Genomic DNA, 23,421 nt, shown 5'->3' with positions numbered 1-23,421 from the left:
CCAGTTTCAAGGCTACACTCCTACCCCGTAGTTCCCTTCACTGAGTATGAGGGGACTTATGCTCTTATGGTCCAGGAACTTCTAAGATGACAAGGCTACAGAGGTTACACAGAGCTGGTGTGATGAGACCCTTAACAGACACTTTCTTAGCTGGAAGGGAAAGCAGCCCTAGACAGTAGGGATGATGCCCACCCCACCACTCGCAGCTCCCACCCCAGCTGCACTTGGCCTGGCTACTCACCCGCCCGAAGCAGGATGACCTGGTCATCCAGGGGCAGCTCAGAGAAGTGCGGGATCCTCTTGGCCCACTCCACAAGAGTGAAGAGCTGCTTGTCTGCTGCCTGACAGATGTTGGTGACGGGGTCATTTGGCTAGAGTGAAGGAAGGACACTGATCAAGCCTCACAGTTCTTGTATCCCAACAGAACCACCTCACCCCACACAGAACACCTAGGGGACAGAGTACATCCCATCCCCTGGCATCTGAGACCTGGCACAGTGAAAGGACTCTGAGATCTATAATAGTGCCAGGGATGGGGATGGCCCCAGCTTATTGGAGATGGTCTAATGCCAGGAGCCACCAGAGGAAGCAGAAGCCTCAGAGTCAGAAGGGCTATATCAAGAAAAGCAGATTAGGGGACATGGCTGACCTAAAGCTGGCAGGAGTCCCAAGCCAGGGGTCTCGGGACACCTCCAAATGCAGGAAAGGCAGGAAGAATCAGAGCTGCCAATGACCTGAGTGGGCCCACCAACAGTACAGTGTCACATAGCACAAAAGCTGAAGAAAACAGAATCTGTACCGTAGAAACCACTGGCAATTTGTTGGAGCAGCCCATCAGGTCTTCCCCACCCCTGAGAGACATGTGCTGAAGAGGAACAGGTCTGGAAAGAGGGTTGTGTAATAGACAGGTGAGGGAGCTGAGGTAGGGCCAGACCCCTTCTCTAAAAGGTAACAGTAGCTCACCGAGGAGAGAAGTCCTATCAAACATACAAGCTTGAGGCTGGTCCATGCTTGGTCCAGAGTCCAAGGTGCAGGTAGAGGTGACATGGATTAGAAGCCTTCCAGAAAGTTCTGCTCAGAAGAAGAGCACCCAGTCCTTCTTATAGGTGAGGGGGCTCAGGTTCACCTTACAGTAGGCAGGGAAGCCCATTCTAGTGCCTGGCAGGTGGGTCAGGGTCATGGCACTCTGATCTCAGAGTGTGATGGTTAACAGTACCTAAGAATAGGATACAGGACTCCTGGCTTTGAAAGCAGAAGAGACTGAGCTTCGGGTAAAGCGAGAATTGCTGGCTTTGAAGGGCTTCAGCTGACAGAAGCCATCTGCTCAGTGGTGACATCCAGTCTAAACACCCAGCCCCATGTGAAGGGCCTGTGAAGGGCTCAGTGAAAGGCAGTGACAAATCAGCTTCACACCACTGGCCTGGCAGACTGGCTGCAGGGGCAGCCTAGAGCTACAAGGGCAGGTGATGTCAGCAGAACATCCCCAGGACAGAATCAAAAGGGATGGGTGACCTCTCCCAGTCACATGACCCTCAGCAAACCTCAGGAGCCACTAGAGCCCCAGCACGATAGATACTAGAGGCTGCTTAGCACTCAGGCTGTCTGCAACCCAGCTCTGCCTCTCAGCCACAGGGGGCTAGTCCATGGGTGCTGTCCTTGCCTGCCATCTGCCAGGGAGCAGCCCCAAGTAAAAGGCAGTGATTGTAGGGCCCTAAGTCAGCTGTAAGAATACTCAGACCAGTAGATATGAGGCCCACACTTGGGCTCTGTGACCTATGCCTTGCCCCAGGAAACAGCTTTCCCTCTGGCCACCTTCTTGAATCCTAGACTGCCAGGATGCCACTATGGTTGGGAAAAATTGCTCACAAAGTTATTCCTGGGCTGACTGTGGCACACACACCATCTGTCAGGACTGGACACGAGGCTGGAGCAGAGAACCGGAGAAGGAAGGAGGCAGAGGCCACACAGTGTGAGGACCCATCCTAGCAGGCACTAATTGGAGGGCTGTCTGGAAGGGAGGGGCTGGCCAGGCTCTTGCTCTATCCTGTTTCATCCTACACTGTGTAGCTTCACTCCTCTGAGTTGCTCCGAAGTAGACATTTAATGAGCTGCCAGGGATGTGTGATCACAAGACCACCCAGGCAGGGCCAGAGGAGCCAGCAGCGCATCCGGGAGGCTAGGTGCTACCTGTCCAGCCTCCTTAGCTTGCTTCTGAGGGAAAACCCAGCAGGTCCATGTGTGGATTGGATCAAGGCTGGTCACAGGAGGCTGGAAGGACACTGACCTTTCACTGTGTAGCTCTGAAGACCTAAATCCTCACGGAAGGACAGCAAAGGCAAGAAAACCCTAGTCACACTTTGCAGCCCAGGCAACCACCTCTCAAATCCACAAGGGCAGAGTCCTGATGCTGCTCTCCCCTCCCTTCTAGGACTGTTGAGAGAGCTTGGGGGACAGGACCCCACGTGGAGCACTGGGCAGGTTTGAGTGAGCAAGGTTTTTTGGGAGGTATCATAACACAGCCAGGATTGGGTCTCCCAAAGACTACCTATAAGACCCTATGCCTTGTCTCCAGTAAGGCAGCTCTGGCCCTTAGACACAGGAGAGCTGGGTAATGGGGGTGGGGATAGGATAGTGACTGTGCCATGGGTCCTCACAAATAGGCAGGAGGGCATCTCCACTCACAGACTACAGAGGGAAAGAGACACCTGAGCCCCTGGAACAGAAGGAAAAGAACCTGTACTCTGTGTCCATCACAGCCACAGGCTGTCACTAGGGCCCTAAGAAGCAAGAGAAGACTAGTATAAGCCTGACTCAAAGAGAGAAACTGATTTGGCCTTCTTTGAAGTCTACCTGGACTGGGTCCAGTCCTGAGGCCCACACAGAGGTCTAGATGGCGTCTGGACATCATGAAAAAACATACATGAGGCAGACATTTCTGGGCCATGAGCTTGAGACAGCATAAGGTCTGTGGGTTTGTGCAAGGTCCTGTTCTTGGATTTTTCACAAGAAAATGTCCCAATCTGGGACATGCCTGCAGCCACCTCCTCTTTGGGGCCTTGGGCAAATGGAGTCTCCCACCCAAACAAGCCCACCTTGGCCAATGGCACCTGAAGCGATGGTGTGGGCAGAGCAGGGAGGGCCAGGGGGAAGAGTTCATATGAGAGTCCAGAAACAGAAAGATCCAAAACCAAGACCCCGCAGGCAGCCAGAAAGAGAGCTAGCGGTAGGAACTGTGGCCAGCTGTCTAGGCCATTCCGACAGGTGGCCATCTCAAAGGGGACCACTCACAAGCACCTTCCCTGTCAGCTCCTCCACCTTCTCCTAGCTGTGGATGGGACAGGGCGGCTCTAGAAAGTCACCCTGTAGCCACACACTGGCGAGAGCACCAGCCTGGAGCCTAGTAGCTGCTGCATGGCGTTCTACCCAGGCTCAGCTCCTCACAGCTTCTTTGAAGGATTCCCTTACTCTGAGATTAAGCCTCACCATGCACATGAGCCAAGACCCCACGGTGACAGCTAGGCCTGGCCTTGACCCTGCTGAGTATTTGGAAGGGGCAGACAAAGCAAGACCAGCAGGAGGGTCAGCATATCCCAGGCAGAGTAAGGCATTCACAGGGCCACCCAACTGCACAGAGGTCCCATTGTCGGAACAAGAGGCCACAGCGGCCAGAAGGCTCTGGTACATTGGTTCAAGCAGGAGGGGAAATGAGTAACCAGGGGAAAACTGAGGCAGGTCAACATCTCGAGACTCACTGAGCTGGGGTTCAGCCCCATGTTTGCCTCCACATATGTCTCAGTCTTGGGCTCAACAGCAAGCTCGGCTTCCAGAATCTTCTCTACAGGCATGTCCTCATTGGCACTGCTGGTGGACTCCACCTCGTTCTCATTCCGGTCCTTGCCTCGCTGCCGCTCTTCCTGCACAGCTATAAACAGGAGACAGTCACCTGGGCTAGCCAGGCCCACAGTTTCTAGAACTTCCCGCACATGTTCAGGGCCAGGCTAGCTCCTAGCCAGTGCACCCATGACCCCGGAGTCCCCTCCAAGGCCAGCTGAGGGAGGCACACTCAGAGACCAGCCTCATACCAGCCTACACCCGACCACTGGGTGGCTGTACACCCCAAGCAAACTCCGCTAGTATTTACCCCAGAGCCTATCTGAGGTCAAGGCAGGTGACCCTTCCTGGAGCGGAAGGGTCACAGAAATACTGATGTGGCTTTTCAAGGCTTTGGTGCTCTGAGGATGTGGGGAAACCCAAGAAGGCTTCCTGGAAGAATATGAATGGCCCTGAAGGAGGAAGCAAAATGAGGAAACTAACTCAGCAGAAGAAACAATGTGTAAAAATGCCCACAGGAATGCAGGGCACAGTCCTGACTGGGAACAGGGAGTGATGACAGTGATAAACAGGGGACTGCTGAAGTGATAGGCCAGAGCAAGGGACAATCAGACAGAGACGTGCTGTGCGCGCGTGAGGGCACACGTCCACTGTTCCCAAGCTCCCCACGCTCGGCTCTGCCGACGGGAGAAGCACCCCAGCCTCACACAGCCCACACAGCTCTGCCCCTTTCCCCATGACGCCGCAGGCCTTGGGACTGTCCACCAGGCTTCACACTGACCACACACCAGACAACAGCTTCCAGACAGCGGTGGGCAGCCCGGCTCACGGGGATGGTTGGCGGCGGCGTGGAAGGAAAAAACTACAGTGGCATGGGTGGACAGACTCCAACAGCTGCCCGGCCTGCAACAGCTCTGGAGAGCAGGTCCAGTGAAGGGCCTCCAGCAGGAGCAACAGAACATGCCTTTCCTCCTGCCCACCTCTGAGAGCGCCTGTGAACCTCCACGCTGCTCCCACCACTGTGCAGGCACCAATGGAGTCCTAACCCTTCCTCCATTCAGTGCTCCTGCAGTAGGCTTGGAGGAAGAGGCCTGGGCTGTATCTCCAGAACAGGGCACTAGCACAGGGCCTTTCTGAGGGCCCAAGGTGTGGCCCATGAGACCTTTCTGGGGCTGCCATCTCAGGACCTTGGTCAGAGCTCATTCAACCCTAGTTTCTGGGTTCCCGGGTTCCCTGGGTTCCCGGATGGCAGAGCACAGCCAGCAGCATCCGCAGCAGGAGCAGGCTCTCAGCAGTGGTTTTTTGTTTTTGTTTTTGTTTTTTTTTTAATCCCTTGGCTACTGCTCCCTGCTGGGCCCACCAACCCCATTCAGGTGTTCAGGTGAGGTTCAGAGTGAACACAGCTCTCCCGTGTTGGGGCTATGCTCCCCAAGACTCGACGGCCTGGCTGTAGCAGACTTTCTACCTGTGAACGAGCCAAGGATGGGAGGCTGCTCTGACGCCTGCAGAGCATACCAGCTGGGCTGAGGAGCTGGGCAGAGGCTGGTGTTTTGCAAGCTTGGCTCTTTTGGAAAATCTGACAGCAGGTCAGAGCTGGTGTAGGGTTGAATGCTATGGGCAGATGGCACCCAGCCTACAGGGGCTGCAGGAAGGCTGCCAGGCTCCATCCCTCCCCAGCTGGGCTTCTACGGGCCTTCCACGTGGCTGCCAGCGCATCTGGGTTAGGGTCACTCCACAAGTCACAGAGGACCCTGGCACAGGGCCTGGAGAAATCACCCCACCAATACCAAACAGCCCCAATGGCAGGCATCTGAACAGACCAATCGCAGCCAGAGCCAGGCAGTCCATATCCCAAAGCCAGATGACAGAACTCTTCAGCCCCAGGCTAGGACAATGTCAACTCAACAAGCTCACCTTCCCAGGTGGGAAAAACAGACTGAGAGAGCAAGTGCCACAGCAAACTATGGGCTCTGGAATGATCTACCTTGGGCAGCTGAGGTGCTTTGGGCAACCCCTTTAGCATCTCTGTACCCCCACTTCCTGTAAAATGTCAATGCAGAGCCTGCCTTCCAGAGGACCCTGAAGGAAGCACCTGAGCAGGCCAGCCCCACCCTGCTGGCCCAGTTTCACTCCCCATAAGGGACTTCCTTGCTCTCAGAGACAGCCCTGGGATGTGGGAAGCCCAGAGGAAGGCAACCCAGAGAGCAGGCTCTCACAGCAGCCAGTTATCCCTGAGAGCTTGGCCCCGGGTGGGTGAGGGGCTCCTCACACCTGCCTCCCATGCGGGGGCAGCTGAGAATTAATTAGCAAATGTTTTGTGAAGCACTTTGAAGCCTCCAAGGGCCCCAGCAGCTCAGGGCAGCATCGTTATAAATATTATCGTTTTATTTATAGACAGCGGAGGGGGCAGAGGGAGCGGGGGATTTATGTTTTGCCAGCTCAATCACCTTTTAGACGCACTCATGTTTGACTTATGCTCCACTGGCGCCGGGAAGCCTCGGGCGGGAGGCGTCTGTAAATACAGAGCCTCGTTATCCTTCCAAGCCCGCGCAGGCCTTGCGGGGGAGGTGGCTGCCTCAGAGACTGAGGTTCCCTCTGCCTGCCGGTGGTGCCTGCAGCTTGCGGTTAGTCCTCAGAGATGCAGCTGCAGGCTGAGCAGATGACCCTCCTCCAGAACACCTGGATCCCCATTTAGGACACAGTCAAACCAGAGTGTCTGCGGATTGCTCAGCCACCGGGCCCAAGCAGACCTGAGGGGCCTTAAGCGGATAGGGTGTTGGGGTACAAGGGTATCCCAGAGCTTAATTCCTCCCCTGTTTGGGGCTCTGTCTGCTAGAAACTGGCAGACAAACTCTGCTCCTCATAATCCCAGATCTGAGCACTGAGATAGGCAGGCCCAGATTCTACCAACTGGCCTTCCTCATACCCAGGCAGTGACAGTCCAGAGTGGTAGCTTCTTCTCTGAGGCCACACAGTACATCAAGGTCCTTGCAGCTCAAAGGGATGCCCTTCCCCCCCTCCCCCGACTCAAGGAAAAGTCTGGGACAATTTACAAGAAGAGTGAAGACATGGACATGCAAACATGCACAAACACAGATTCAGCACAAAAATACACCGTGGACGCAATGCTCCAAGCCCACGACCAGATGGGCTTGAGCTATGTTCTCTGTTCCACCAACAGGGGCCTTTGCTGAAGCCCCACAGTTCAGATGGGGACACTAGGCCCAGAGAGGCAAAGTCATAAACCTAGAGAAGCAACTAAGCCAGGGCCATTTCCCTACAGCGGAAATGGTGGGCTCATCCTTGTCTGCGCACATGCGTGTGCACACTCACAGAAGAAACTGCCGTTTCCGCACCCTCGTGCTCCAGAGCCAGAGGACAGGGTGCAGGAAGCTGAGAGAGTCAGGAAGGAAATGCAAAGAGGCCTCAGGGGAAGGGAGCTGAGGCCGGGGTGTGCGGTGTGCAGCCTCCTCAGCCTGCAGAGCGTCGCACCTGCAGGCCCCCAGCCCTCCCACCACCTGCCCTAGCCAACAGGCCCAGGCTCAGCCTGCGAAGGGCACTGCCCACCCCCAGCTGGAGAATGCTGCCAAACAAGTCCCTGTGGCTGCTTGCACATGCAGGCCCCTGCTATTGCCCAACACAGATGCTATCAGCCTGCAGCATCCTTCATCAGCCTGAAGCCAGCGTGCCTCTTCCAGGGCAGGGCTTCTCCACAGAAAGACATAGCCTTCTTGTGGTCAGCTCCTTCCTCACAGCACCTCCACACTACCCTCAGTTCCCAGGGCTATGTGAGATCAAGCCTGGAAGACAGATCATGAGATCCAGGCTCCAAGACTCCTGACTGCTACCCGCCAGGGCTGGTTACTTCAGGGCCTAAACTAGAGCAGGAGCCAATGGTACACGTCCTGAATTCTCTGAGCCAAAGGCCCTAGGTTGGAGCCTGGCCTCACAGCTTCTCTAAAGGCTGTCAGAATATCCAACTCATGTAGCCAAAAGCCCCACCCACTACCCACAGAACTCTCCTTCTAGTGGTTCGCCCAGGGAAGCAGCAGGAATCAAATATGAATTCATTCTGGGGACTGGTCCAGACCCCAGGGTGGGGTGGGAGCCATGTCCAATACCTAAGTGCAGGCAGAAGTGGGGACCGGCCCTTGGGAATCCTCCCAGAGATACTGAAGGGCAAGCTCCCAGGCTGCTCAAGAGTGAAGCTGTGGACTAGGGGCCACAGGCACTGAAAAATGTGGCAGGTCTCAGGTGGGCAAGCGAAAGTCCCCTCCCCCAGCCAAGGCCCAGCCCTCGGGTGGCAGTGCCTACCAGGCCTGAGGGCCCCACAACCATCTTACGGCTGCCACACACATACCCTGTACAGCCCAGGGAGCCAAGCTGCATGGCTGCTGTGTCTGGGGTAAGAGAGGGCTTCACAGGGCTCATACTGAACACTTCTGGCTCAGAAATCCAGCTGGGACAAAGGCATGGGGCGGGGGTGGGGTGCATCTCTCCACAGGAATGGGTAAAGCCTTTCTCAGAGGCCAAAACGCTATCACAGCGTGGCCCAAGGAACAGAGCAGGCAAATGGACAGTCTGGAGTTCTCTTCTCTGCACCACACTTCCTCTTCTGTACAGGGTGGGTAGCATTAGGCACATGCATGGGGAGGGTGAGCATTTTATGTGAAAGGACTGGACATGGGGTGCTCAGTGCTCCACCCACAGGAAGTGTATGGTAAGACCTAGACTGATGACTGCAGCACCTCCACCTCAAGACTGTACCATTCCATTGGGACTAGAGGGAGGACATCATCTACAATGCCCATACCTCTCAAAGTCCAGGTAGCACCCATGGGGCACGGGAAGAAAGGGTCACATGAGCTAGAGGGTCCCTCTCTGGGGTCAGAACTGTAGTGACCACCACATGCCTGTTGGTAGCCATGGCTTTCAGACACTACTCTTCAGCTGGCACACAGTGCCAGGTGTTCAGTTTCCAGGTGTTAGCTGGGACATAGCCCTGCACAGAGTTATGCTCACCACCCAAGTCTGGCTCAGGTACGAGCTACCATGCTCTTCCTGACCAAAGCCAGGACCTACCTGTTTATCTGATGGTCACTTTCAGGGTACAGGAGCTCATGCCTAGAGCCCATTAACAGTACCCATCACCAGGAACAATAGCACAGAGAAGACGTGGGCTCAGGGCTGAGCTCTGCTCCTGAGAGGTTCACACAGCCCCCATTCCACCTCCTGGCGAGAGCCCACCCAGGTGTACCCACTCAAGCACCTGTTTTCTAGAGGATGTGCCCCGTTGAGCACTTATTCCCAATAAGTGCTCCCTGGGGGCATATGGTAGCCCAAAGACAGGCTACCTTGGCAGCGCACTCCCAGCAGGATGTGCCAACTGGGTACACACATGCACATTCCAGCCCCACAGCACACAGTTCTGTGTCTGCTGCCCCACCACCAGCACTGGGAATGAGGACCAGGCTGCTGGAATCCCTACACCCCAGCTGACCTCACAACATGAAAGAATCCCATAGGAGCACAGGACTTCTCATGAACAGGACCAGAATGTACCAAAAGAGGTCAACGTGAAGAGAAAAGCAAACCCCAAAACTGGCCCTACTCAGGCTGGTCCTGGACAGCGGCAATTGAAGAGCTAGCTGGTGGGAATGTGGAAGGATACACAATAGTCATTGTACAACCCAGACAGAGAGAGCTAGGGGGACAGTGCTGGAGACAAAGCAGTAGTCCCTGCCTCTGAGAGTGCCCAGCCCTGTGAGGCCTGGGCCCAGACTGATGGAAGAACCTCAACCAGGCACCCATACAGACAAACACACACACCTAACTAGAGAGCTGCTGTTCCACACGCAAGGCCAGGAGGAAACAACGTAGCTGGGGATCCTAAGGGTCTAGCCACAAAATGTACATCTAGGACCCCTGGGGAGTCGCCTGGACTGTAACATTGCCTCCCTACCCCCCCCACACACACACGTTGCTGATAAACCAGGCTCAGAGGACCTGTGGGTCAATAGTGAGCCTGCCAGGGATGAAACCAGAAGTAGCCTCAAGAAGAAGGGGGCCCAAGAGAAATCTCACATCAACAGGCTCTGGGGATATTTTGGTGGTCTCTAGAGGTCCCTCCCTCAAATGTGCGTGTGCTTCACATCATGGGCCCCCCCTTACCATCTCCTCACTGGGAAGCCAGAGACCATGTGGGCACCACCCCCTCTCCTGCCCACCTTCCTCACTCCCATTTCTACCCTGGCCTCCTTTGCTGTGCTCTGGGCCTGATGCTAGGTCTCTAAGAACAATCTCTCCCAGCCTTGTGCTGGCTCCACCCTGCCATACCTCAATAGGGGACAGATTCCTCAGCTCTTGTCTTTGGGGTCAAGCTGCCTGTGGGACAGACCTAGCCTGTCTTATCTATCCTAAAATCCCACGAGCTAGCCACACAGGAAGCCCCTCTGTAAAAATCTGGTTGGGGAAAGGGCTGGTATGATGCAGTCCTTCAACAGGCAAGCTGTACAGACAGCAGTCTTAATTAGCAGAGGCCAGGGGCTCCGTGGAGCACTGAAGGGAGGGAGCACCCTGTCACTGGATGTGTACAAAGGAACCTACCAGGCCATACCACATTCTGGCATAGTGCAAAAGTCAGGCCTGAACTCTGTGCTCAAATCCCTCCATACTACGAATGCGGAGGAAGGCGACAATGGAGGCCTCCTGGGTCTGATGAGAAGAGTATGCTGGGCAGGAGGGTGTTCGAAGCCTACCTTCCCGCTTCATGCCCATGGCCAGGCACTTCTGGTATCGGCAGTACTGACACCGGTTCCGCTGCCTCTTGTCGATCAGGCAGTCCTTGTTGTCACGGCAGGTGTAGGTCAGGTCTTTGCGTACTGTCCTCTTGAAAAAGCCCTTGCAGCCCTCACAACTGTATACCCCATAGTGTTTGCCTGCAAGGGTGGAGATAGAGGGATGGGTGAACTGTATTGATAAGACCCTCACCCGTGTCTGTGTCATGCTACAGGCCAGGGCTCTGCCTTCCGGTTTCCGAACCCGTCTGGGTTCAGGCTGAACCCTGCCTGGCCCTCCCTTGCTCATCAGTGAACAGGTCCACCTCTCTCTATATGCTGGGGCTGTGGGTCACCACCGCTGAGGACCAGCATCACCAACAGTGGTGCTGTTTTACTCTCTGTGCCCGAGCTATTATTGTGCCCTGGAAAAGCATGTGTACTGTTCAGGGTTCTCAGGCTCCTGGGGCTCAGCAGCACAATACAGGGTCCCTTCGACAGGCTTGGCCCAGAGAGGAGGACAGTTGTCACTGCACCTCAGCATCCATCCTGCACCTTCTCCTGGCATGCCTCTAGGCCACCCTTCCCATCCTCGTGACTGCCTTACCTGAGGATAAAGCGAGGCCCCTGGTTTATTCTACAGGGCCCAGGAGGTAACCCCAGCTTCCCGCATCCCTGCATCCAACCCAGTGGAAAAAACAAGGGAGACCCACCAGGCAGTCCTACCTGAGGAGCGGTCCCCACAGATAGCACAGATGTGCTTGGTGAAGGACGCCATATTTCCTGAGGGATGGGCAGGAACTTTGAGGACGCCATTGAGGCCCAGCGGGGGTTTGATATCCTCACTGCTACTCACGGGGTTCATGGGTGAGTTGAGCTGCAAGGGGATGAGTAGGGGTGGGTTAGCCAGGGCAGACTGGTAATGGGCACCAATGAGTGCTGGGCTTCCTGCAAGGAAAAACTCCACTCTCCAGAGCCTTACTGGAGCCACATAGCTAAGGCTAGCAGGACCACAGTCTTTAGAGATGGCTCCAGCTCTATGTCCAGCCCTCAGAGTACCCATCCCAACAGTCTGAGGCCACTGCAAAGTACCAAAGACCTCACAAAGCCAGGAATCTCATGCCCCTCAGTACACACAGGAGGCCCACTCACATTCCACCACCCACCTAGGAGCTACCACTGTCACTAACACTTGCCATGTGCCCTAAACACATGAGAACACAGGTACTCTGAACTCCCCACGGAGGCCCAGGCTCAGGGAGGCAGGGGCCACGCTCCTCCGGAGTCACACATCTCCCCACCCCCCTACATGACAGTGGTATCTGGAACAGGACAAGAGGGCAGAGCAAGTAGACTGCCCAGACATCAAGCAGTAGGGCCAATATGGCCATCTTGGCACAACCCTTGCCTCTCCCCGCCCGCTGGCCGCCAGGGGCAAGCGTGGGAAACTCACCCTGTCACCCAGGCAACAGCTGCAGCGTCGCAATGACACAGCAGTTTTGGTTCCGCAGCAGCCTCCAGCCCAGCTCTGCAGTAAGCACAGGGCCTAGAAGCGCTTCCCTCTGCCTGCCTATCTGCCAGGGCGCCGGAGCCCAGCTGGGTAGTTCCCCCACTTCTGAAAATCCCTGACAAAGGCAGAAAACCAGCTGCACAGCTGCACTGCCCTTCCATAGCCTCTGCTGCCCCCTGCAAGGGGAACCTCACCTCCTTCCTCAGGGCCTCCTGCTCCTTCCCCCACCTCTCTCACGGGACAGGAAAAGCACAGAGGCACCAGAAGCCTTTTGTTAGGGGACCTAGAATTCAGAATGGTTCTGCAGCCAGGGTTGTGAGCTAGGCAGTAAAGAATTGCAAGGATGCCTCATTCTGGCTGGTTTAGGTGGGCTGCTGGGAAGCCTGGAGGCCCATGTAGAGCCCTGAGGGTGTGTCAGGTGTGGGGGGTTGCCAGGGTATGGAAGGTCTTGGTAGCAGGCAGGACAGCTCACTGCAGAAGAAAGCAGTCCATATGCTTGCAAACTGGTCAGAAGGCCTATGTGGGAATCCGGGGGCAGCAGGGAGACACTGATGGCTTTTGCTGGCAAGACTGCACAGACCTCCACTCTACTCACTCTATGGCAAGCCTAACCTTAAAGGTTCCTGGAGGTCTTAGCGCTGGACAGCATAAACAGCTCGGGGCGGGGGAGGGGGTAGCAGTGAAACCCTGATGTCAGGACAGAGCAAAGGCAGGGCTGGAGCACCCAGAGACACCCATAAGGTTCCTCGGGGCTCTACTAGTGGGAAATCTTGGATTCCCAAGGCTTGGAGGATACTTTTTTTGAACTTCCCAGATCTGAGCTGATGGACCAGGGCAGTCTCTGTCTTCCCCTTCATCAACATCCTCCATGGGCCATAGGCCCCAACCTCCTGAGATTCTGTGCTCCCTAGCCATCTCTCATGAGACTCAGGGCTGGACAGCCCTCTGCTGGAGCCTGAAGCCTCCCTGGGTGGGAGCCATCCCATTTCCCCTTTCATATCCTTGGCATTTATTTCAGTTCCGCCTCATTAGTGCCCCACCTGGGCCACCGCCTACCTCTCAGGCATCCCCTCTTCCCACCCCCTACCTCATCCTGTCCTCCCAGGCCAGGCCAGCCCTCAACTAGCCCTACTTGAATGGGATATCCAGAGCAGATCTTGGGCCTCCATCTCAGGCTCTGCATGCTCCCCATAGCTTCATTCCCCATCTGTCTGGGGTCAGAGGCCTCAATGCCTCCCTCACTAGCTCCACATTTGGGCACTCAGAAAGTGCCCAATTGTAAATTACCCAGGGAAGCCAGCATGGCCAGATAGGCAGGTTTGTGAAGTTATAGGGAACATCCCCTTGGGCCCTGTCCTAGTAGAGCCCCAAGATCAAATGAGACACAAATGAAGCTAAAGCACCAGGTGACTATGGCCAGATATAGCTATATCCAGACCCAGCAAGGAACCTCATAGAGCTGAGAGCCAAGAGGTATCAACACTAAAGCCAGGGAACTGCAGAGATCAGGTCTTCATCTATCCTCTCTGAATACCACGGCATTCATAGTAAGAACAGCTATGAGAAAAACAACAGGGCAAAGCTAAAGGAGGCGACCAGGTGATCAGGCCTGCTTCATGGCAGCAGCACCTCTGCTTCTGGAAAGCAAAGTGAGGAGTGGGGACAAAGGAACAGACTGTTCGTGAGCAGGAACCCCAGCTCTTCTATGCACACAGGTGCTTATGCTAGCGTGCATGCTTACACACACACACACTAGGGCAAAGAGGTTTAGATGGGATCAGTGTAGACAAAGCAGCCAGATTGTCTGGAAGAAAGGCTTAACAGGCTTCCTGGTGAGGCAGTGAGTGGTCTCTACACACCCCCGCACCAGGAAGGGCCACAGGAGATGGCGTGGTGCAGGGCACAAGGCCTTGGGAATCTAAGGGGCAAATAGATACTGTTAGCCCTGCGGTTCCAGGTGTGCCAAGTGGCACAGCAAAGCTATTAGGGGTGGAAGGATGGACAGAACCCGAACGGAGAAACTCAGAGCAGAGAGAGAATCCCTGACCTGTTTCAGGAAAGACAGAAGGCACCCCTAGAGTGGCTCTCCTGATGCAGAGCTTCACACACACAAGGACAAAAACCCAAGTAGAAACTCACCAAGACCTTCAGGAAGATAGGAGCAGAGCACAGCTCCAGGAGGTATCCTACAGGTATTCAGGGCCTTGAGAGGACGAGGAGGCTGAGCAAAGACTCCAGAGTGCCCACAGCAGCACAAGGGCCCTGACTGGCCCACAAAGAAGGAAGTCAAGCCTTGCAGATGGCCAATATCCACAGGGCCACAGAGAGCCAGAGCCCAGGCATGGGCTGCTACCAGGGGCCTCTGAACAACCCAGGGACATGCATCCCTGGGCCAGGACGTGCTTTCCCGGAAGGCCTAGGGACTGAGCCCAGTGGCCTGGCAAGAGGGACCTATGAGGCCTAAGGAATCCCTGGAAGATGGGTTCAAGCCTGAGGAAGCAGATACGTCAGAGTTCCATAGTCACAGTCACAGGCTTCACACTGAGTTGGAAACCAGCTGCAAGAAATTTCAGCTGACAGAGCTATAGAGGCCAGTCTGGGTCAGCCAGAGCGAGGCCCAGCCATTTCACTACCAGTATGGCTCTCTGAGGCTAGCTTTTACTCTGTAGCTGTAGAAATGACAGCTCTGACCCATGGGTTCACAGCCTACAGGTGAAGCTCCCAGTTTCTGCCCCACTTCCCCCAAGGTTTAGCCCAGCACTCACCTGGGGACTACCGGTCCCGAAGCCCAGTGTGGGGGTGGTGGGTACCGACATGGAGTGTGGGCCCATGGGGGAGCTGATGACAGAGAAGGGCGGGCCCATGCCATTGATGGGAGAGCTCAGGGTGCTGATAGGCGAGTGCAGCTGCCCAGGGGATCCCAGTGGAGAGCCGATTCCTGGACCCAGGGATGGGTGTAGCGACGGGGCAGCCATGGAGCCTCGACCTGTTGGAGAGTTGAGGGATGAAGAGTTCACCTGGGTGGAGAAGTCTGCAAGATAAGAATTAACAGGAGGGAGGGTCAGCACAGCCTCTCGGACCTGGCCACTGCCCACTCCCACTCTTTCAAGCCATAGGCAAACCCAGAGTGCCAGGACTCCTCTGCTACACTCCAAGGGCTATAGCATCTCTGGAGGGCACCAGCATGTGCCACTGCTATCCATCTTACACTCTTGGGGAATTTCTAACAGCATAGCCAGGGTGAGCACTGCAAGCTGAAGGCTCAAAAGTCCTAGACCTTGCCCTCTGGACCACATGACCTGGACTTTTGGGTACCACAGCAGAGCAGCCCAGACTCTGGCTCTCAAGCTCTTCTCACTCCATGCACAGGGGCCCATGTGATTCTTGTGGGGCCTGGAAGAATGAAGGGACCAGCAGGAAAGAAGGCACTGGCACTTCCATGTGGGAGGGGAGCTTCCAGGTGGCTTTGTGGAGGGGCTGGGAGCATGCCACGCCTGAGACCGGCAACCCACAGAGCAGGGTTGGGCCTGGGACCTCCCACATGCCAACCTTTTATGCAGGGTTTCAAACATGTGAAAAGTCTTAATCAGGCCTCCCCAACTGCAGAGGCTGGGGAGGTTCCCAGGTGTCCAATCTACTGCCCACAGGCCATGGAGAAGACCACAAGGAGCCTGCACAGCGCAGAGATTCATGCCATGCTGGGAGCTACAGGCCCCTCTGAGGCTGGTGCTCTGAGAAAGTCACCCCTTACTCCCTCTGCTCCATTCCCCTTCACCTCTCCCCTCCTTTTTCTCTTCACCCCGCCTCCTTTCCTTCTTCCCCCTCCCTCCTTCTTCCCCTTCCCTTCCTCCTTTCTTCTTTCCCTCTCATCTCTCACTGTCTTGGCCTTTTCTGGCACCTCGCTTCTGCTAAGTGGAGAAGAGCATCAGGCACATGAAGTGAGCGGCTAACCCATCCCAGGCAGGGGACACAGGCTGGATGCACTACTTGATACCCTGGGAAGACCTCCCCACCCTGGGCCCAACTCATCCTCGCTGTGTCCTGGCAGGCAAGCTGAGCAGGAAGACGCCCAAAGGAGATGCTGGAGGACTTCACAGCAGTCCTAAGACAACACAGGCACTGTGGATATTACTCTCAGAACCAGACTTGACTCTGGCCAAAGCCCATGTGCCCATTCTAAAACTGGTGCCCAGCACAGTACAAGGTGATCCCAGCAGCTGTACCAATGCCAGCCCCAAGCCAGGAATGCTACAGAGGTCCTACCACCAGGACCAGCTCAGAGAAAAGCCTAAACTATTTCCATTCCAAAAATCCTATGACTTCCTCCCTGCTTCCTCTCAAGAGGAAGAAGCAGTAAGGAGGTCCCACCCTGACCAGGTCCACTATGACTAAGCCAACCAACTTGGCTACCATGCCTGCCCTAACTGACAGAAGGGACTAATTTCATCAGCAAATGAGCCTCATTTACCTGCCAGAAACCCTTGCCATTTACAAAACTGGGAACAAACCAGCTTGTTAAACAAAACAAACAAAACAACAAAAGCCAATTTAAGAAATCCAGAATGAGCTGAGTAGGATGGTGCACACACTTAAACCCAGAAGTATGGTGGCAGAAGCAGGAGGACCTGTGAGTTCAAGACCATCCTGATCTGCAAAGTGAGAGACCCTTTCTCAAAACAAGGGCTGGAAAGAGATGGCTCAGTGGTTAAGGGCACTGTCTGCTCCTCCAGAGGACCAGGGTTTGTTTCCCAGCACCCACATGGTGGCTCACAACTGTCTATAATGCTGGTTCCAGGAGATCTGATGCCTCCTTCTGCCTCCATATATGACTATAGAACACTTAGACACTTGCAGGTAAAACATCCAATACATAAGAAAAAAACTTAATCCCAGAAGCCTGCTGGCCAAGACAGGAACTACAGACCAGCTATATAGACCATTAAACTCTATAAGGATGGGGAAGATCCACAGGGAAGGCAGGTGGGGCAGCCAGGCAGGAGAATGTGTCTAAAAGGAACAAATACAAAATCGAATTGCTTACAAGAGCCTGGAATGTCTTTGTTCCTTTGACGTCAACTGAATTCTTATGAGCCTGTCAGAAAAGCCACCACCTCCTTCCACCTATGACAGAAGAATGATCTGAGAAGGTTGGTGCCTAAGAAGTACCCAAAGGCTAACTTACTACAATTTGCAGCTGCCCCTAGGCCAAGCAGCCACAACCATTTCCACACCGCGGGGATACCTGCAGGCCACTGGGCTGACTCATCATAGCCTAGCCTTCCCCACCCCTTCCCCTGGATGAGGAGACCTAGGCCAGCTCTCCCCTTCCCGTGCCTGTTTCAACATTTTCAGTGTGTGCTACTGAGACCCTACATACCACCAGGCTAAGCCCTCATTGTATCCCCCTTTAGCCCTTTTGAGAGATACATTTTTGCTGACTTTGAGCACATCTGCCTTCTGTAGGCATCCCAGAAGGAGACGGGGTAATGTTGTGGGTATGAAGGAAGGAGCTGGGTTGGGCCCAGAGAAGGCCCACTCTTCCTGGTCTTTGAAAACAAGATGAGGGATGACCAGAAGGGAAATCCCTGATTCCTCAGGCTCTTTGCAACTCCACATTCATGGGAAGACTTGGACAACAGGAATGACAAGAGGTCTAAGGAAGCTTGTCACACTAAGGGTGGCTCCCATTAGCCAGTTGTCCTCAAACACCAGGGAAACCTGGCCATGTTCACCTCATGACACTGTTTCCAAGGATCCAAGGAGGAATCCTTGCAGCCACAGGAATACCTTGTGTGGGGTGCTCAGGCTACAACTGGGTCTGTGTAAAACGCCATAAGCCTGAGCTGCTCCTCTGGCTGTGGGCTTTGCTATGGTAGCAGCAGGAGAAAGCTTCAGCAGGAGAGAAAGAAGGAAGGAGAGAGAGAGGTAAACTGTAAGTCTGCCAGCTACCAGCTGTACCCCAAAGCTCCTCTGGCCTTTCAAGGTACCACCCATACCTGGCTCAAGTTGGAAACTGCTAAGGAGGGGAGCCAAACCAATGGAGGAGGGAGCAGGCCAAGTGGTGCAGGGATAGACTTCAGGAAGAAAGGGAGACAGCAGGAGCAAGAGCCAAGCCTCCAGTTTGGGAATGTGGCTGTCCCAGTGTGATGGTTCCCTTAGGCACCCCTCCCCCAGCCCTCCACCCTGCCTGCAGCCTGGTGGTACACAGCCAAGTGTCCTACAGTTGTTCCAAGCAGACTGTAAGTCCCTAGAGCTCCAGTGTGAAGGGGACTGCCACCAGAGCGATACCTACCTTGGCAGGTCCCCACTGCCCCAGGCCTCCACCCCAGGCTTTCCTGTTTACAAAGAATGTCCACTGCAGACACCTTCCCGGGGCCTGGGTGACAATGGGCTGGGGTGTGTTCTCTAGATCCTTTTGGAGGGAGAAACTTTCTTACCAGGAAGGGAATGAGCAAGAAATGCCTTTATATCCTTGCAAGGAAAAGCCTCCTGGCTCATCCTTGTATGCATGGAAGCCAATGTGCACGCATACCATGCATGTGCGGATTTGTGCATGTGTGATGTGTGCTTTCTCTGCCTTGTCTGGCATTTAGCTGCCACCACCCTGATAAGCCATGGCTCCCATAAGGCACAATTCAGACAGCCACACTTTGGACTTGCAGGGCTGTTAACACCAGCCGTCTCCACCAATTAAGGAAAACCTCCACACCCCTCTGGCATCGGGGCTTGTAGAATGGGGCTGAGGACTGAAATGTGCCAGCTTCAGACCTGGGAATTACAGGACACACATATTTCCTGCCCAAGAAATGGCAGAAAAGCCTTAGGAACATGACTGAGAAGAAACCAAATCACAGAACTTCATATTATGAGGCACAGGGATCACATACATAACCCCACATCCCAAGATAGCTCTGCAGAACTACCACCAACATAGCCAGGGATGCTGGGGAAAGAGTACAGTCAGGGAGCTTACGAGTACCTCAAGGAAAGAGCAGAAAGCCTGTCTTCACAGGGAAGATGCCCATCATCCCACACAGATAACAGGCAGCTGGCATTGCAGTCCAAGAAGGGTGTGTGGAAGAGAGGGTAGAGAGTATTCCCTTGGTACAAAACTGACCATAGTATGAATGTGTGGAGATTTAAACAGCAAACCAACACAGAGCAGAGATGGACTCATACACACACACACACCCACACACACCCTGCCCAGCACCCAGGGCAGTTCCCTAGACCTCAGAGGGTGGGCTGAGTGACACTAGTAAAACTGAAATGCTGAATGCCTGACAACAGCTCTGGTGACTCCAGGATGCCAAGCCCCCCTGAGGTCATAGGCAAGTGAGGAGCACCACCCCCACCAGTTCCTATGCCATATGGTATCTGTAGAATGCCTGCCAGCAGCAGGACCCACAGCAGGAGGCCCAGGGAACCCCCACCAACTCCTTTCCAGCCTCTGCTTGGCAGGCAGGGTGCAGGAAATGACATCCCACGCAGCTGGGGTGGAGTGAGGCCCACAGCCCCTCCAAGGGAGCCAGGGAACCCCAGCTTCTGGAGAGGGGACTCAGTCATCCACAGTCCTCTGGCACAGCAGGAGCTAAGCAGGGTGTGTGTCTGGGTGAACAGAAGTGGACCATGTGGCTGCTCAGTCTAGAGCCTGGCAAGGAGGGCAGATGAGTCCAAAGGAGAGCACATGGAGGTGGATAATCTGGGGCCACCACAGAGGGACCTGAAGAGGGTACCCAGCATGCAGCCAAAGCCCACTGGTGAGCCAGCACCAGGATGGCTGTCATGTTCTAAGTACAGGGCCCTTATCCCTGCCTGGGAACACCGCCCCCCCCCCCCGGAACTGAAACTTTGTAGTGGGTGGCTCATGGGTCCTCAGAGCTTCCTGAGCTGCCCACCTTCAGCCTCCACCTTCCGGAAGTACTGCTTTCCCTGAAGCTCTGGGAGGGATAAGTGGAGGCCCTGGAGGAGAGCAAGGGGAATATGGTAGGGACCATGGCGCCAGGGCTTTGAGGGAGCCTAAGGGTGGTCAGAGCAGGAGGGAAGAGGAAGGCAGGCCACAGGCCCCAAAGGGTGGGAGGGGACGGCTTCAGGTACTGCTAGGGCAGGAAGATAAACATCCCACCAGCCAATGCTAACCATGGTGAAAAGGGGTTGCTTGCCCACACTTGAGGCCACTGGGACCCCTCAATATTGCTGAGTCTCTGCAAAATGGAATGAGGCTTCTGTGCCAGCCCAGAGAACAGCCCCCAGGAGCCCTATTTGCCCAGCCCTAATACAGGCCTGATTCCACTCCCAAAGAAGGGACCCCTCAGATGTGCTCCAGCTAGGCTCATTCACTGTCTCCTCTCACAGCTTACCACCTTAGGGGTCTGTTCTCAGGTCACCCTGTCCTTCCCTCAAAGCCCCAGCCAGTATCTCAGCCTCCTATCAGAAAGCCCCAGGCCAGCTACACCCTCCTGGGTGGTCAGAAAAAAAAAGTGAGACTGACTCCAACCCAACTAGTACAGGCAGGCCACCACAGAGGCCCCTCAAGTAGAGAAGTCAACTGGTCAGGAGTAAGCCAGTAATCTCATAGGCCCAGTCCCTGAAAGTCTGTCAGTCCACAGGGGCCAGAACACAGCAGAAGCCTGTTCTGAGCCTTCAATGGCCACAGCCCGTAAAGCCCTGAAAGAAGCAGCAGGGATAGGAAGACAAAGGTACAGTGAGCACACATGTATCTCATTCACATGTATCTCTTCCATCCATGGGGAACCACAGAAAGTGAACAGAAAGCCACAATCCCAGGTACCCATCTGGGCTTTGTTCCTGCATGCCCCACAGAGAAGGGTTGACCAGGCCAAAGCTAACTTCCTGGCCCTGCCCCATTCAACCTTCCTTAGCACAGCAGAGATGTCCCAGAGGCCCCGTAGGAGGGTCAGCCATGATCATCCCAAGAGATCAACAGTTGTTCCTGCAACTAAGCACAGGTCATGATCAGAAGGGTAAGGATGGAGCGGGTAGCAGGGACACAGGAGGCTGAGCTCAGAAAGAGGTGGATGATTCCCTGAGAGCCTGAGATATGCAGGCTGTACAGTAAGCTCAGGGGAGTTGGGCCAGCTTTTGGTATCGGCTACACTGCTCCTATGAACTCCATTTCAATCCCTAAGTTCATGTGACCCAGAGGGCCACAGAGACTGAATGTCAAACTCACCTCTAGAATTGCTTGCCATATGGCACCTTGTCTTAGGAAAGATCACATATGGAGCTTCCCTCCTTGACTTTATCTTCTACGACTTCCCACCCACTTAGGCTAGGAGGTCCTGATGGTGAAGACTGCAGTTTCCCCAATGAACTAACTCAGAGTGGGAGACAGGGACACACAGGAGTGTGAGGAGGTATGGAGGGAAGGTGAGGGACTCAGAGGTATTATCAAGGCCTCTGAACCCTAAGGGAGGATTACAGCATGTGGAGAGGATTCGTTATGTAGCCTATCATCAGGAACAGACACGAAGGCAAATACAGAGTCTACAATCCAGATCTGCAGGGGACCCAGCAAGAGCCTCCACAAGGACTTCAAGAATGGGTTATTCCATCCTTTGACCTTCTCTGAACCTCAATAAGGGTATACCAACCCAAGGCCATGGTGTTTTGACCAAATTCTTAAATCCTAGTGTATAGTGTACCACTGAAATGGTCTTCACAGAGACAGGATTACCAAGGCCTAAAAGGTGTGAGCACAGAAAACAATATCCACTATAAAGCTCAAGGTAAGAGGATGGCTGTGAGGGCCACAAGAAGAACCAATGATTGTTGTCTCAGTATCATCACCATCATCAATTTTACCATCACTATCATTTCATCACCATTAATATAATCAACACAACCAACATCAATATCATAGTCATCATAATCAATGTTGGCATCATCATCTTCAACATCAATCTTATCATCACCATCATCACAATTAACACCACCACCAACAGCATCATCACCATCAATATCACAATCACCACCATGATTAACAGTATCACTATCACCACCATCATCACATCATTACCATCACCATTATCAATACTGCCATCACCTTTAACGTCAGCATCAACATCTCCATTACCATCGTCATCATTACCATTGTCACCTTTAACATCACCACCATCATCAACATTACAATTACCAGCATAACCACCATCATCACTATCAACACCACCACCATGTCATCACCAGTGTCATCATCATCACCATTACCACCACGAGCAATATCGTCATTGCTACACCATCACCACTCACTCTCTCCATCACCATCAGCATCATTATCATCATCACCATCACCTGAAAAACACCTTAATCTAGCCTATTGTGCAGATGGGAGGCTGGAGCCCAGGGAGACGAATAAGTTCTACAAGTGGCAAAGAGATGGTACTTTGTGTTCTCTTGATCAGACTCAGTGAGTTTGGGGCTGGCCAAGGAGGGGCACAAAGAGGAACTGGAAATAGTGTCTACTCTAGCAGCTACCTCCCTTACAGCCCGGGGTGGTACTATAGCTGGACCTGGTGGCACAGGTGTGGCTAGAGCCAAACCACAGTAAGAGAAGTGGGAAGCATAGCCAAAGGTGGTAAGGAGGGTGGGGCCCATGCCCAGCCTGTGACTGTGCCAGGCAGCATTCAGTTAAGAGCTGAGAAGTGAAGACACCAGTACACTCAGACATGAGGGCCAAGGTGTTGACAGGAGGCTACCCTCCATGCCAACTCTTCCTGAAGCCCACAGTCCACAGAGGCTGTTGCACAAGGCCTCCCACCTCATCCCTGGTTCTTGCCAGTTGGTATCCTCACCCTCTGTGCCAATCATGGTAGTCACTCTCTGGGATATCTAGTTGTTGAGATGCTTATGACCCAGGGCAGCCCTGCCCCAACCACCAGAGCTGTCTCCATCCCAGACTCTTCATTGCTTAGAGATGTGCTCATATAGCCTCCATGGATACATATCTGTATGGTGGGGAGGTGGGCACACTCTGGCCAGGTAGATGGATGAGTCTGGCTGGACTCCCCCAGCCCCTGGCTGCATGGCACTTTTCCTTTGCCTGGGCACAACTAGAGGGCAGCAGAGAGAAGACTCCCAGCTGCTCACAGCCTCAGGCATATCAGGTACCAGCGCCTGCTGCAGACACCTCCTGCCTAGTTCTAACCTGAGCACAGCATACAGTCAGGCCCAATTTCTGGCTCCTTTGGTCTCACCTGCTTTTGTGAGATGAAGGTGTCTCTCCTGAGGGTAAGGCAGTTTCTTTGGAAAAGCTAAATGACACCTGCAGAGGTGGTCCCTAGTGAG

The 23,421-nt window shown here is 54.3% G+C and overlaps 1 protein-coding gene across 2 annotated transcripts in view; it reads right to left on the bottom strand.

Annotated features, from left to right (window-relative positions):
- The window catches only part of Rxra (retinoid X receptor alpha), an 87,568-nt gene that overhangs the window by 10,420 nt on the left and 53,727 nt on the right, over nt 1-23,421 (bottom strand). The window contains exons 2-6 of one of the 2 annotated variants that reach the window (XM_021638115.2): nt 14,883-15,148; nt 11,334-11,484; nt 10,590-10,769; nt 3,753-3,922; nt 242-371 (exon numbers count right to left, since the gene is read on the bottom strand). In XM_021638115.2, coding sequence (XP_021493790.1) covers nt 242-371; nt 3,753-3,922; nt 10,590-10,769; nt 11,334-11,484; nt 14,883-15,148 — 897 coding nt within the window. Of the gene's footprint in view, nt 1-241; nt 372-3,752; nt 3,923-10,589; nt 10,770-11,333; nt 11,485-12,060; nt 12,082-14,882; nt 15,149-23,421 lie in introns of those variants that run through there. The other variant, XM_060389756.1, reaches the window with a different exon arrangement.

The sequence above is a fragment of the Meriones unguiculatus genome, chromosome 8 (assembly GCF_030254825.1).
Source record: "Meriones unguiculatus strain TT.TT164.6M chromosome 8, Bangor_MerUng_6.1, whole genome shotgun sequence".
Lineage (NCBI taxonomy): Eukaryota > Metazoa > Chordata > Mammalia > Rodentia > Muridae > Meriones > Meriones unguiculatus.
The sequence above is the reverse complement of the archived record's forward strand: the minus strand, read 5'-3'. Positions and strand labels throughout refer to the sequence as shown.